This window comes from Euwallacea fornicatus, chromosome 4, assembly GCF_040115645.1.
Source record: "Euwallacea fornicatus isolate EFF26 chromosome 4, ASM4011564v1, whole genome shotgun sequence".
NCBI classification, from domain to species: Eukaryota; Metazoa; Arthropoda; class Insecta; order Coleoptera; family Curculionidae; genus Euwallacea; species Euwallacea fornicatus.
In genome coordinates, this window is record NC_089544.1 from 999,998 (window position 1) to 1,015,688 (window position 15,691).

The 15,691-nt window shown below is 40.8% G+C and overlaps 2 protein-coding genes across 8 annotated transcripts in view; both read right to left on the bottom strand.

The window, feature by feature from the left end:
• The window catches only part of LOC136350825 (potassium voltage-gated channel protein Shaw-like), a 90,548-nt gene extending 82,847 nt beyond the window's left edge, over nt 1-7,701 (bottom strand). For both annotated transcript variants that reach the window (XM_066302912.1, XM_066302915.1), the window contains exon 1: nt 7,327-7,701. The gene's annotated coding sequence lies outside the window, so the exon portion shown is untranslated. The remainder of the gene's footprint in view (nt 1-7,326) is intronic.
• Nucleotides 7,702-10,818: 3,117 nt separating this feature from the next.
• The window catches only part of LOC136350824 (potassium voltage-gated channel protein Shaw-like), a 61,921-nt gene continuing 57,048 nt past the window's right edge, over nt 10,819-15,691 (bottom strand). For 5 of the 6 annotated variants that reach the window (XM_066302910.1, XM_066302907.1, XM_066302905.1 and 2 more), the window contains 7 exons: nt 14,585-14,720; nt 13,984-14,193; nt 13,778-13,931; nt 12,567-12,674; nt 11,439-11,558; nt 11,142-11,384; nt 10,819-11,082 (listed from right to left, as the gene is read on the bottom strand). In XM_066302910.1, coding sequence (XP_066159007.1) covers nt 10,853-11,082; nt 11,142-11,384; nt 11,439-11,558; nt 12,567-12,674; nt 13,778-13,931; nt 13,984-14,193; nt 14,585-14,720 — 1,201 coding nt within the window. In that variant the 3' untranslated portion in view covers nt 10,819-10,852. The remainder of the gene's footprint in view (nt 11,083-11,141; nt 11,385-11,438; nt 11,559-12,566; nt 12,675-13,777; nt 13,932-13,983; nt 14,194-14,584; nt 14,721-15,691) is intronic. The other variant, XM_066302908.1, reaches the window with a different exon arrangement.

Consider the following 15,691-nt stretch of genomic DNA (forward strand, 5'->3'; position numbering starts at 1 on the left):
TCTCTGCAACTGCTTAAAACTTAGAACTAACTACAGAGGAAGACTATTCTTAAAAGTGCTTAAACCTGGACTACCGACCAACCTGGATAATCTTTCTTTTTTTTCTTGAGTGAAGTACTCACACGTCCAGACTCGACGGGAGCGTTTCGCGGTCGTTATCTGTTGAGGAACTGCCACTAAGTCGGGATCAGCAGAACTGGCACTGAGGTTCTTGCGAAGGCGGATGGCCCTCAGCAACACCCGTGTCCCCACTAAGCTTCCTTTTCAACGTTCGACTAGTCAGTTTTTTTGGAGGCAAATTCTTTCCCTGTCCTTCTGGGTTCACTACTCACACCGTTCACTGAGTTTACACTTCACTTATTTTAACCTAGGCAGGAAATCACGTGAAAATTCACTTAATTGCAAGGAACCTCTGGCAGTGACTTTTAGTGAATATTTTCCCTTTTTCCCGCTTTATGACGAAATGAACTTAAAATTCAAGTTTTTCCAGAATGAGCATTCTCAGGAAATCTAATTAAGTTCTCCGCAGAATGCGACAGGTTCGTAGGGCAACAGAGAACTGTTGTTCTTCGTCCGAAATGTAGAGGTTTTATAGCCCAGCTGCATCCGCGGTTTTTTCCAAGTTGCACCCCACCCTGTTGACTAATTAGACTGAAATTAGGCCGTATGTTTCCTAGCATGAAGCCTCACAGAGTGAGAGAATCTCAGCTTCCTTCAGTGTTAAACTTAGGAGAATTTCTTAATTAGGTCACTTCGTTAATGGCCTAGGAACGGGGAAGAACCGCGGGAAAAGGAGCTTTCCTTTTGGCGTGCTTTTAAGCTTTTTGTTGAAATTTTCCCTTAAGTTTAGCAAAGAATGGTTGGACTGAAGAGTTCTTCAGCAGGCGGGTTTTTTTTTGTCAAAATGGTCGTCGGGACAAGGCGTGTTCCCGATAGATTATCTCGAGGAGCTTCCTGCCAGCTTGGGTGATCTGAGCGGAGAGCAAGGAGGACGTGTGCACTAAGATTCACGTGTCATTGAGGAGCGTTTACAGGGTTTTTGGAACACGCGTATGACGCCCGATCATTGCTGGTCTCTGATGCGTCATTTTTCCCAACATCGGATGTGCCAAAAAGGCTTCAAAACGCAGCTTTTTAGAAGCTAAAAATTGATATTATTTTAGTAAAACATTTTCTCGACTAAAAACTCGTTTATTTCCTTAAATTTAATTATCTTCAAATCGGAAACAAGACGTGACAAAGAAATTGTACTGGAATTTTTGAATTGAGAATACCATTAGGAAACGTCAACAGTTCAAACACTTCGAATAACAGTTGTTGTGTAAACCGGTGTAATAGGGCCAAGACGATGGCCCTATTACACCCGTGAAAAGTAGTTAATTTCGATATTAAATGGGCGGCTGCAACAAGACGCTGATGGCCGTTTCACGGCGCCATAAGTTTAAATGCTAAGGCTTGTTTGGTAAACCCCCTGTTAAAATCTTCTACGTCCGAGTGCGAAGGTCGTTTATTAATTAATCACCAAAACAGATAAACCTAACGTCAATGTAATTATTCGTGCGATAAAATCTTATTCTGGAAATGACAGCACAAAATGGTCCACGGGTTGGTTAACTTGAATTATCGTTTTTGTTATACTCAAACCGGATTACGAGACGAACAGATGCGTAACGAAACGACACTGAAATTTGTCCGCGCGACACTGGATTATTTATTACCAACAAAGCGAAATTGGTGGTACCGACATGAATTTTCACAGCTGCAACTTTGAAGTTCTCCCCGAAGGAAAACAACCAAAACGAAACTTGATTCTAAAACAATAGACCTCACACAGAGGTTTCGGAAAGCTAGCGTGTTCTTGATAATATTTTCCCAGTGAGTTGCAAAATAATATCGGAGATCGTCTAAAGATAAACCTCCTTAGCATGCCAGCCCGGGATCTAACTTTAATGCTGCGATTACGTGTAAATTTAGCTTTAAAATTGGATCACGAATTACTCGGCCATTTGATAAACTCTAGGAAATTTGAGGGCTAATTTGAATCCTGTGTATTAACCGGAAGTTATTCTTTAGCGGGGCGACGGTTCCTGGAAACTGGTACAAATCAGAACACACAATATTCAAATCCAGCATTATATTTTGATGTGAACTAGGTCAAAAATCCTATTATAGGTAATCAATCAGTTATTGCCTGGCATTCTGTACGGATAGATACACCCGAATAGCACTTTCTTCCTTATTAGTTGAGTTGATTGGAGTTTAACGAGCAACCCCGCTAATCGATTGCTTCCGATATCACCGGACGTGATGATCTTTCGAGCGCAGAATGCCAGAAGTTCATAATTACACATTTTGACACACGAAATGCGCCTAAAATGGAATTATGTTACATAGAAGCGAAAGGACCCATTTCGGGGGTTATTGTTTCGAGGGATTTGTCCAGGTCGGCCTGTTATTTGTCGGGATTTACCCAAGCGATATCTAGGTACGAGATTTGGTCTAATTACGAGGGTGCAAGGAGTGTGACGCAACGGTGACGCCACGGCAAGACTTAAAGCCGGCCTTATTGCGACAGTTAGAGAACGAGGAAACGTGGACCTTCTGTTACGACATGCTCTACCAGTTTGAACGACTGAGTCGAATAAAGTTTTATTGTCTAAAGGGTCCCGTAGACGCTCAATTATATTGCAAAACATAATATTATATCGCCTCGATCGCGTTTAGCGCGCGCGATTCGGTGTTTCCGTGCAATATCCGCATTCGCCAATTCGAACTTGAAACTCGAAAGGTTCGAAACTTGAAAGTGTTCGAAGTAAAAGCGTCGGATAAGCCTGTTTGGCGCCCGTTTTATATTCGTCCTCCGTGAAAGAACCGAACCGCCCGCGTCGGTCTGAGGGACGGCACTTGAGACGAGGCGCATGCGCAAGTGAGAATTTACCGTGCGACTCGGACCTGAGCGAGCCGAAAGATCACCAAAACTTTTGACGAAGGAATAGTGATACGTCCCATGAGCTTTTGGAAATTGCGTCACTGACAATTTCGAGAATTCAGGATGCGGCACTGAGGAAAGCTACTTCACTCGCAGGACGGCTGCGACTTTTAGCCAGTTTCCGAGATATAAAATTTAGCGCCGTCACGGCACCACGAACTATTGGCGAAATTACATATTTCGGAAACATGCGGAGCAATAATTACAAAACTGCAGGTAAACTGTGTATTTTTTAAATAACAAAGCAAATACATGAATATTCTAAATACGTAATGCAAATTTTTGATTTTTTACGGGTTAGAAATATTCGAAAAACATGTTGCCGCGTTATCATATGAATGCGATGACTGATCCGTATGAATTTGTGGAATTGTCGATTGCGGCGATGGGAGTGGTGTGGATGTGCATGACCAATTTGTTCTTTCCGAGTGAGGACTCGGTTGTCGCACATTTACTGGAAGTTCATGGATCTTTACGGAGCGTCTGTGTAAAGCACCCAACTGTCCCTCATACAAATACCGTTAACAGCGTTTTTTGCGCGGATTTGTTGCCCAGGGCTCATCCTTTCTCGTTCATTCGCCCACGTTGCTCCCAGATGTTCACATTCATCGGAGCTTCGTAAATGGTCACATGCCAAATTTAATCATTCTCTTTGAGTACCAATTAGCTGCTTTTTTCCTGCGGATTGCCGGATGCATGGTTTCGGCCTGTCTTTGACATTTCCATGTTCCTCCTGAAACAAAACTCACACATTTTTTTGTGTTATTAATTTTAATTTAAATTATTAATGCGAACGCAACGCAACTAACGAGGTTATTTGGGCATTTTAGCTTCTAAAGAATTTCGAAAAGTGGGTTGCAACTACTAAAGGGCCGAAACTAGATTGGATTTTCTACATGGCGCCGGTGCCATGGAGGGGGCAAGCACGTTGCCATACAAAAGCTTAAAGACACTGATTCCGGATATTATAATTATAAACCCCTCTTTAGTGTAGTGTTGATGGCTATCGTAGATTCAAATTGTGAATTTATTATGGTCGAAATGAGGGCTAATGGACGTATGTCAGTCGGAACTGTGATTGCAAATACCAAATTCGGCCATTTACTGGCAAACGAACGACTTAATCTGCTTAGCCCATAAATTTTGTCCAACGGCAATTATCAATTGCCCTTTTCTTTTATGGGGAATGAGTCATTTGCTCTAAAAGATAATTTCGCGAAACCTTTTCCTCAAAGAAATTTAACTAAACGAGAAAGGACGTTTGATTATAGGTTACATCGAGCACGACGTATTGCGAAAAAAATACATTTGGCACATTATAATCGAGTTTTAGAGCACTTTTAACAACAATTAATTTCTCACCGGAAAAATTACGGAGAATAGTTTTAGCTTGCAATAATCTCTATAATTTTTTTAAACGAAAAGTTCAGGACGCAGACAGTTTCAAGGACAATAATTATGATGATGCTGACGTTAAACTCAATATAGGAAATTCTCTGTTATATTCGCTACAGCCCCTACGAGGACGAAATCCATCAACTTCTGCGAAAAACATGAGGTAAAAATTCTGTGAGTATTTCAACAAGGAAGGGAAAGTCGCTTGGCAAGACAATGTCATTTAAAATAAAATTTATTACGTAAATAAATACCCAAATAAATTGTTTTTGCTTACCTGTGATACACTTTGCTCTCGCACATCTGCCGAGACATCTGCGAGCCCTTCTTCTTCATTTTGGTATATTATTGTAGAACGTGCGTCCTTGGGAACTCCCCGGAGTTGCAAGAAATTAATTTTGTTAAAATACCTTAATTCAGGCACATAAGTATCAGCAATGCCAATTCCCGACCAATAGGATGCTTTTGTTTTCTTCAGTTCTCTTCTATAATTAATTCTCAAACTCTGAATTTTTTTCTCACGGTTTCTTTGTCTGGTTCTCAGGTCGACTTCCTTATATTTTTCAATTAACACTGTACACGCATTATCTTTTAAGTTTCTATCGCTACATTCTGCACTTTCAATCTTCCACAATGCGGGATATTCACGATGTAGAAATTCGACAATAATTTCGCGGTCTTCATTTCACTTCGCCATGGGGATTTTACATGAACTAAAAAATATTGTGCAATTAATTTCCAACAGGCACAATTATCGTTCAATACTTGAGCAATGTGCACGATGTAGTCCTCAGACGCGCAACAACATCGTGCAATATTTGGGCGTCTGGGGCGCCCTTAAAGACCGAGGCCTTATCTACGACACTCTCCTAACATCTGCGCATGTGCAATTTTACAATTAAATACTGGAATGGCAATAGAGTTAGCACTTTTCGCTGTTTAAAGGGAAAAAATGGGCCTTAACCATAACGTTTAGACTACATGAAAGCTCTCAAACGCGAGAAAATTTTTGCTTATTTTTTAAGAAATTTGGGCACTTGTAGCTTTAAATTTGATCGTTTCGGAGCGAGTTTTGAATCGACTTGAGATAACCGAAATAGGTTTGGTGTTAATCCGGTATAATTCCGGTGATTTTCTGCATTTGCATACGTAGCAGTAAACACCCCGAATATTTTGGTGTTGCGTTGAGCAGACAAGCTAATAGCTGCTTCGTATTATAGGAGTCTAATTGAAAACTTCCAATTTTCCTCTTGGAATTGTTTTGTTAAGACCTACGTATTTGCTCTAAATGTTGTAAGAATTATCGTTTCAATTCCCTTCAGTGCTAGTGATCACTGAGCGTAAACTAAGGTCTCAGTGACAATTACTTTGCCTATTATCTTCATCTTTGTATTTGCCACGTTCTCTCGATTTTTCGAAGGATCTGCGTCTGATTCGTCCCCATGATGGTCCGTTGTTAAGGTCCTTTTTCTAGATATATTTTCCTAATCACGAGACGCGATTTAATTTGTACGTTCCGTTCTGAAATTACCCAAAACCCGAAAATTTTCGATTAGTTTTCAGTCGGTTTCAGCCTGAGGAATCAAACGTCTTCCATTTAAGCTCGGCTTATGAAACAAGTCGTTAACTAAACTTTTAAGCACACACATTAATTAAAAAATATCACTAAGCTCCAATGCATACGGCTACGTAATGGATGCGTCGCATTTATGTTGAAATCCTGCGTTGAGCGACCAATCGGAGACAAAAGCGATAAGATTCAAGAAAAAGAGCAGTAATGAAATACAAATCAAAGATTTAAACTTGTAAAAAGCTCGATATGAACGTTTTCACGCGGGTAGTGAAGTTTCAATGAATTTTTAAGGTAAGCGAATTATACTCGAACTACTGCAACATGAAGTTCGAGGAAAAGAGGATTAATGAAATGCGAATCACAGACTGAAAGTTCTAAAAGTTTAATATAAACAGTTTCATATGGGCAGTGAAGTTTCGATGAATTTTTCAGGCAAGCGAATTAGGCGCCATGTAAGAAAACATACAGTGTGGCCCGGTTAAATCGAACAAATTCAACGTTTCCACGACAACGTGAATTCAAAATCTCGAAATACTTCGAATTTATATCTCAGAAGGGTATTCCGTAATACATGAAAATATCCCGCATAAATTAAGGTCGTGCATTTAAATTTCCTAAAGCTAATTTAAATTGATTTCACTTGAATCGTTAACTTTGACGGAATGATCCTTAACGGATGGGATACGTGTAGGTCACTAGGAGTCCATCGATGCGGTTTAACGGCTTCAATTAAAGGTGCCTGGCGTGAAATTTTTGTTAAAAATCGAATGCAGGAATGCTTTCTATTAAAAATGATTATGGTCACTCAAATTCCTCGAACGACCACGTAGAGCCAATGAAGGGGCACGGCCATTAAAGATCACGGCGCTTCCTAGAACACTTCGGAACGACGATAATTGATAACACCTTATGGCTCCACCGATTATTATCGACGCCAAAAATCTTTTTTATTCCCCCGGAAACTTTCTACACAACTTTCCTTTCAGAAGAAAAAACTTTTATTTCCGAGCATTCTCTGTTTCCATAATATTTCTTTTATGCTCCTCGGCTGGTAGTTTTAATCTGGAAGCATGAAAATTTTATTACGACAAAAGGTCGATAGAATATTCTTCGGCCATCTGGTGTTATTCCATAATTTCGTTGCGAAGATTGAAATTGTTAAATGCAATTTTTTTCGACGTGCAGAGAGAGAGAGAGAGAGAGAGAGAGAGAGTTAGTTGAATTCATCGGCCCGCATAACTTATCGTTGTATGATGCACCGGTTACCACAAACATTTTCAGCTGCTCGTGAATTTCCATATTCGATGTGTTGCATAACACGAAATCTTGTGAAACAACTTCCGTAGTAGTGACTTACAACTAAAATTACCTTGAAAGTTCCCCGACGTCAAAATCATAACTTATTAATGAGTTCCTTTCAGGCACTGGTTCACTTGACCTGATTTTTCAGTACACATATAATATCAGGCGAACTATCGATTATTTCTCTGCCCTCGCTAACGATCATTCACAAACTGGGTTTTTAAAAGTATGTTTTTAGTTCCACGACCATCAAAACGAGCCTTGTAGTAAACCAAAAAACATTTCTTGAAAATCTGTCAAACTGAAAAATCTTGAGTTGGTCGTTTGGTAGTCCAAAAATGTGGGAATTCCGAAATTGAGGAACAGGTTGCTTACGGTGGATAATAAATCATAATATTTCGGTAACCGGGCCCGGAGTTAGCGGCGCTGGGCGAGCGCTGAGTCAGCGACAGCCAGCAATAAACTGGAGCTCCGAGAGTTGACGCATAGGCAAAGGAGATCGGAGAAACACCCCTTTTCTGGCTTTGCGTGAAATGAACAAAAGGGTGTAGGTTTCAGGTAACTTCGAACAAGGACGAGAGAATAATAATAATAATAATAATAATAACAATGCCAGAATAATTAATTTTTATTAGTGGAGAATATGCAAATCGGCTCTCCGATTTGTTTTCCTGTCGTAACTTGTCATACGAAGAACGACAAATCTCGAACGAACGGGACACGACAAGGAAAAAATCGGGGAGGGGAAAGGTGATTTTCCGTTCTCTTCATTCTTTGAGAATTTCGTAATGTCCATCAGGTGCAGATGTTAATGAAATGTACGTTTCAATGAGCATATCCCAATGGCAAAGTTTGCGTTCCGTGAACATCGGGCATTTGTGCACTTCCTGCACACTTCGTTTCAATTTATATAGAGTGGGCTCCATTTTGTGTCTAGAATTTGATGTATGATAACGAAATTTTTATTTATCCACAGCAACATGTTTTTCGCTGAAAAATTTTCCTATTTCACTTTCAAAATAACGGCCTTGCCGCAGCGTTATGGCATCAAGACTCCATCGAAATGTTTTCGATTATCGATAATGTTTATTGCATTTTACTCTTGGATGTTGAGAATAAATACCGTCAAAGTTTAACGTTATCGTTCACGCGACATTTGACGGAATCGTTCTCTCCGAAATTTATTAATGAAAAGCAAAGTATTTTTGGGACCGCGGAGGACGATTAAAGTTGACGAAAATACTCCGGTAGATCGATATCGATGGAATCTAACGATCTCGGTAGTAATTACTAATTAAATACCTTTCCGAAATTTACCTCCGTTGAATGATAGATCGGAGAATGTTGATTATACATCCCAATGACAGTGTTTCTTGATTATCCTTAGGGACGTCCCGTCCCAAATTTCATGTTTACATTTGGAGGTAACATGTTATGAAATCGACTGCCGTCCGATTGGTCGAAACCCTTATGATTCTTTCACGCGTAGCTGAAGTATATTGCTCATTTTCTAACCCACATTCAATTCGTGCTATGAATATTTTGGTAGGTTGTCGTGGAAAGAGAAATTTGAGAGTGTATCGCATATTTTATTTCCTCGACTCACGTTTCGTACACGTTCGTTAACCGTTATTATCGTTTTTATAATTAATTTTCGCCGGTTTTTGAAAGGCAATGAGAGATTCACCGCCTCTTTGGTTCCGGTGTTCAACGCCGTGCAAGAACTACACGCGAAGTGACCAACAACCAAGGGTAACCATCAGTCACGGGGTCTCCGTTAAAGAAAATGATCGATTCATCTCAGACGTATAGGACGTATCCGCATCAGAACGGGACGAGATACCCCACGCTTTGCAGGTGAAATCGTAATATCTCAGCGTTCCTCTCGCCCCAAATTAGATTACCCTCATGAAAATTTTCCTATCCCCGTATTGTTTAAATCGTGAAATTAGCATCCCTCTTTGTGGTCTTTACCATGTTTTTAAAGCGCCAACGGGGCTTGTTAAATAACCTTTCCTGGGCACCAACTAATTCCAGAAAATTAAAAATTTCACAGAGCTCTTTTCTAATGGAAGCACTATGTTGTTTGCCTTCAGGTTTCGCCGTCTCTAGCTCGGCTCCGCCATGATGTATTATTCACCGAAATTAACAAATATCCACCGACCCCTGTGCGCACACGATGTAACGGGACGCACATTCTCGAAAAAACCAAAAAAATTCCGATGCGGCCGAAAAGTGCCCAATTCGCGTCCGTACTTTCCGCGGCGGCCGAGACTTCTTCAATCCCTTCGCCCGCCGATGAGGTATTCTTCAAGGTATTTTCCATAACGTCCCTTGAAACGAGCCGAAAAGCCCAAGTAAGGGTCGTAAAGGAAGTAGGGATCAAAAGGGTCACCGTTTGTATCTGATTTAATAAAGAGCTATTGATAGCTCCAGCAGCTTTATGGGGGCATTATCGACTAATTTGTAGGGTTTGACGAGGAGAGCTTAGGTCTGAATAGGGCCTTTTTTAGGGCGTAAAAGGTCACATGCAACAAGTTCTTATTTTGTTGTTCGTCGCGGGCATTCGAAAGCGGTTCATTAGGGTCGACAAGAATTCGAAATGAAAAAATTCCAATTATCGGAATGAAACATCTCAATACGTCTCACATTCTTCTAATTGTCTATCTCCCAAGAAAATAATAAGTTCAATATTACTTCATTACACTCTTGACGAAATATTTTCTAAAGGTTAGCAGATGGGGTTCTTTCATTATCCGCATTTTTCTCTTTGCACATTTGTTCTTAGAGGAGAACTTTAAATTGGACTTCCTCAATGACAGTTCTCCAACCGATTCCTTTGTTTACAGTTCTTTATAATATAGAAATGACTATAATCAGGCTCATATAAGGCTCGAAATTAAAAAAGGTTTTCGTCTCGTGTCTGGTAGTAAAGCTTCGAGCTGTCACAATTTTCTTTCTAATTGGAGCTTTCATCACGGACGAAAAATATAATAGGTAAGTTCGAGTTCTAATGTAAAATTAAAATTTCGTTAGCAGAGTCGGTGTCTCGAGCTCTATGCCCTATCGGATAATACCTCGGCACGTATTTCCACCCCTACCATCGACAACCAACGACAAACGTGCACCAACTCGATTGTTGTAGCTCGGTTCAGAAACAGCGACGGTCCTTCTCAGAAAACAGCTTTTCAATTCTTGTACTGTTTGCATTCTGCCCTTTTCCTCACCCCAAAACGTGGAATTTTAGATGTTAAATATTACACCCCGAGTCGAAACCTATTCCGTTAAATCTAGATCTGTGAATTTGGAATACCCAGAATAAGCGTTCCTTTGAGGCACTTAGCCGCAAGTGGGTGCTTGCGATTGCAGAACTCTTTGCCGCCCTGACTTGATTCAACTCAAATTAGAGTATATTTGGGAGGCTCGTGGATGCAATAGATAGGACTCGGTAGGGACAGTATGATCTAGAATTCTATGTTTACGGTGCGTAGTTGCGTCACGGACGCGTAGTTAAGTAGAAAGTGCGTATTGCTAATTGAATCAACCATGAAATCCCACCTCGATTTAAAAAACATTTATTAATAAAAATACATTTAAACAACAATACTTGTTTGGCTCAAGGTTTTGCATTTTGTCATCGCACACTCAGAATTATTATTTACAAGCTCTTCGTCAACCATTCCCTCAACCTTCTCGATCTGCTGCTCTTTGCACGGGGAGGACTGAAGAATTGCGGTGATTCCTGCGGTGGAGGACTTGAAGAACGCGATGTCTTCCTCCCCAATGGTCGAAGGGGATTTCGCTTCGCTATTGGCCGAATGGACTGTCGGAACAATTAATGCGACTTTACTGTGGGGTTATAATTGATAGGGGTCGACCAACCTGAGAGAAAGGAATTTCTCCGCATGCCGGTTTGGTTTTCAATTATGCTGACCAGTACTTCCGTGGAGCTTCCAATGGCCAAGGCAGACGCACTGGCGAGGATGTCGTTTTCTTTGCTGGCACCATCTGCAGGGTACACTTTATGGGAATGGGATAATTTCCTAGACGGGCTAACGCTCTTTTCCTGGGGAGTTGACAGCGTGGTGACTTCTCTCGGTTCTGATGTAGTCTCCCTTTTGAAACCTTGGGAAAGATTAACAAGAAAAAAGAGTTACTTTTAGATTGGTTTAAAGTTACCTGGAAGATACTTTGGCTGGAGTGGCAATGTTTCGATGCTTCCTCCTCCGGTGGAGAATGAGTGTAGGGGAGACATCGCGAAATTAGGAGAAGAGGATGGCGTCAAAGCCGGTAGAATAGCTGTAAATCGGAAGAAACGAACTACTTTAGGCAAGAGATAACAATATTACAGAGACATTACTAAGAGCAAACGTGTGAAACTACTCACAAATAGGTCACATTAATTGATGTTATGGCACTAACTTTTTAGGCTAATGGGCTTTTAAATGTCTTTCTGTGTTGCCCTGCGAGCTATTGATTTTAATTTTTTTTGCCCTCCGACCAGGTTCGCTTACACACGAGAAGGGAAAAACAATGGAGGCCGTAAAAATAAACCACTTAAAAATTGGAAATTAACCAAAACAGTCCTGAGACACAAGAATTTTTTTCTACAGAAACGTCATTCCGTGTAGGGTGCGTACGGGGTCTCACAGAACAACGGTACAAAGGAGTATTGGGCACCAGATGATTCAACAAATAGGGGAACTCGGCTAAAGTTGCCTTAAGCAAAAATTCCTGCTTTTATTATTTTTTTTGTGGTTTTAAACGAATTTTCCGTGTTCAAAAGCGATTTACTCCCGAATTACAAAATAAAAAGTAAATTAAAGTAGGAACAAGCAACTTTCTTATATGGCACATTCAGTGGAATGTGCCAGTACACTATGCCCATTTGTACAAATGTTTAGGCGACACACTGTATTGTGACGCTCGTGATTCGCGTTTTAAACACGGAATTATTCATTTTCAGTTGATGGTGGTAGTCAGGAAGCTGGCTTAAAGCGTTAAAAACGCTGAATAAACATGCAAATAATGCTTAATTCCATCATAGAAAAGAAAATTTGAATTTGCCCCTTTGGGTCAAACCTCACAGAGCCGCAGCCCGTTAATTAAATTTATTATACTGAATAGAGATTGCATAAGCGTGTATCCATATTTTTCCTCGTGGGATCCTGAATGATTACACCTGGAATTTTGTATCTACCTGAATTTTCCGGTATTCATTAATTTTAATCTTCTGCTTATATTCTCCTACTGTACAAGCACACAGTAATTATCTTTGAAAATTTGAGTTTAATAACTGCGTTTTACCTTGAGGAACATGCATGCTAAACGGACCATTATGGGGCAAAACTGCTATACTAGGGACAGAGGGGCCTTGGAGAGCCAGATTAATAACTGGAATTCCATTGGCGTTACCTAAAAAAAGATACCACTAAGGTTCTCTGTCACACTCTAATCAAATTCAGATTATTTTATAGTCAGGAAGGTGTCTCTAGTGCGCTCTATCCTGCAATCGCTGAAGTTGTGCAGATTAGAAAATCGATATTCTAGAAATTCGCTTTAGTATTTCCCGTTCGTGAGTGGTTTAATTGAATGCCGCCAGATTGCACTGCATTAACTGAAGATCTAAAAATTATTTATTTAATTTTCGCTTGTCGATCCCCAAAAGTGGAAACTCGCGGGCGGAAATGCGCTAAGATTTCCCTACGAACCGATGGGTATTCGGTTTACATGTTCAGTACGGAAACTTGTCTCGACATATCGGAGACCTGAACGAAAATAAATTTTGTTTCTTTTGATTGATGGCTTTTTTTCACTTTGTTGGCCTCCTTTCCTCCTCTTTGCCCCGCTATCTCAATTATCGTCATTGTATTACTTCGGAACACGCGTAATTCGATCGAAATGCTATCAATCATTAACCCTCCACTAGTTACGTGGATTACTATGGTACTTCATCATTATTTCTCACTCCACCTCACATCGGATATTTAATCTACAGATGTCTGGGGTCACCTACCTTCCAATTATATTTTTATACCTTCGTCAAACATAAAATTACGTTGGTTATTTCCACACCGTCTAATTTACATTACGTTTATGTGCCCCGGGTGGGCAAGCGGGGGTTCACGGCACGAGATTAACCTTTTTGGTTACTTTTAAGCTCGTAAAAACCGAATCAGCGAAAAAATAATGATTCTTTAAAAAACGGAGTTTTAATGAACGTGCTCGTAAGGGGCCAAGTAAATTCGAAACAAGAAAAAGGCGAAGAAATCGCTACAATCGCCTTATCTTTGCATGGTAGAGTTCGTGAGGCTTAGAGAAGTACTGCTAAGGCGGCTTTTGCGTAATTTGAGATCACCTTGGGTGATACCACCACTCACCCTTAGTTAAACAGAAAACGCCATCAAATTTTTATCACGTGCACCATTTCAACTCAGTTAATTGTGGTAATCACAATGGAACGATGTCCCTCGAGGAGTTCAAAATCGTTTCTTCTTTGACGTTCGTCGACTACTTACCGATTTTCGACCCTCCAAAGGCATCCTTAATTACTGCGGGGTGGTGATGCTTAATGGCATTAACCCTCCTATTACCAACACTTTCGAGTTTTTTCCTCCTTGGCTGCTCCACAGGTAAGACCCTACGCCTTTGCTTGGGTAATTTCGCCCTAGCCTATCATCATAGACAATGCCATAGAGTGAATAAAAAATTCGAAAAAACTCACCTGGGTGTGCGAGTAAAACATAGAAAAGTTCGACACGATCACCGGTACTGGGAGGGCAATAGTGAGTACTCCTGCTAAAGCACATAAAGCTCCTACAAATTTGCCGGCGTACGTCCTTGGAGCCATATCCCCGTACCCGACGGTGGTCATTGTCACTATGGCCCACCAAAGCCCTTCCGGAATACTTTTGAAGACGTTCTGCTTGTTATCCTGGAGGAAAATTATCGCCGTTAAAGCCAAATAACTTCGCAGAGACATAAGTTACGGCGACACCGCGAAATCCCCCATAATAACTCGTGTAAACTCCCTAAGTCCAAGAGAAAGACTCGAGCTAAACTTCTTTTCATTTAAGAGACGTGTAAGCACGAGAACGAAGAGTATAAGAGATTGCTTTGTTAATTGTCTCGAGGGTATTGAAGGGGGGAAGGAAAGATTCGGATTAAATATAGAAACTTTCCCTTGTAAGTCCTGGTGCAGTGGCAAAATCCAAGTGTCTAGACAATAACATTGATTTGCGCCCGCGTCTTCCATGAAAACCTTAATTTTCGTCATTCATTGCAAAGGTACATGTGGCCTTTTTTGGGCATTTATGCGAACTTACCCCGTCAAGTTTTTCCGCATAATAAACCAGACTGGCGAACACCACTATTCCCAGGACGAGAAAGAAGACCAAAAGGGCCAATTCCTTCGCTGATGCTTTGAACGTATGGATGAGTATCTTTAATCCTGGGGAATGCCTAAAATTGAATTAGAGATACTGTTCAGTGTTGCGTTAGTGACACATTTAACGAGTTTCGAACGGTTCCTTTATAGAGCGATTGGACGCAGATGTGAATATAATCTCATAACATTTCACCGTCACGTGTCGTACTTACTTTGTAGACATTTGAGTTAAATTTACATTTAATTGATTAGAGAAACTGTTTCCGAATCGATTTTACATTTATGGCATAACGTGCAATCGACAAGTGATTAATTTGGAATTGCGTTACGGTAATGTAGGTCCGTATGGAACATTCAAGTCGGCCCAAATTTAAATTCTGATGAAACTCTTTAATCGTCACGTCGTCAGGTCCCTCCCCTGGGGAATGTAATAATTCGTAGTTTTACTGCCCATGCATCAGAATTGACGTTTTACGACTGCACGTGTGATTGCTAGGTAAACGGTACCACAGTAATTTCAATTTTGGCACGTCGAGACACGTTTCCTTCACTCCCGAGAGCACGCATTGTTTAAACCAATTGCGCCGCCATGTTGGTCTATCGGCTCCCGTCCGGTCTCCGCCCGGCGTTCCTCGAGCACCGTGGAGACTCCTCAACGTATGAAAATGACACGATGGCAAAGGCACACACACGTCCTTAACACTTTCCATTAATCCGTGCACAAACACCCCGTAATAAGTCGCCCCTAATAACGCCCTGACAGAATGATAAATGACGCGTACACGAACGTATCTGCATCTCATATTGCTCCAGAAAACGGCACCATTGCTCTAATTCCTCTACTTTTATGAAACGGCACAGATATCGGGTCGTCGAACCTCGCCGACCCACAATTCTTCCGCAAAAGAACGGAAATATCTCAATTCGTCGTTTTCGTCGATTTTCGGAAATTTCCCGAAGAAAAAATTTGGCCGAGTTTCCAGTAAATCAAAACAATAATCCATAACGCCTCCTCTTACCTCCGTTCCGGCGATGAGGACTTGTC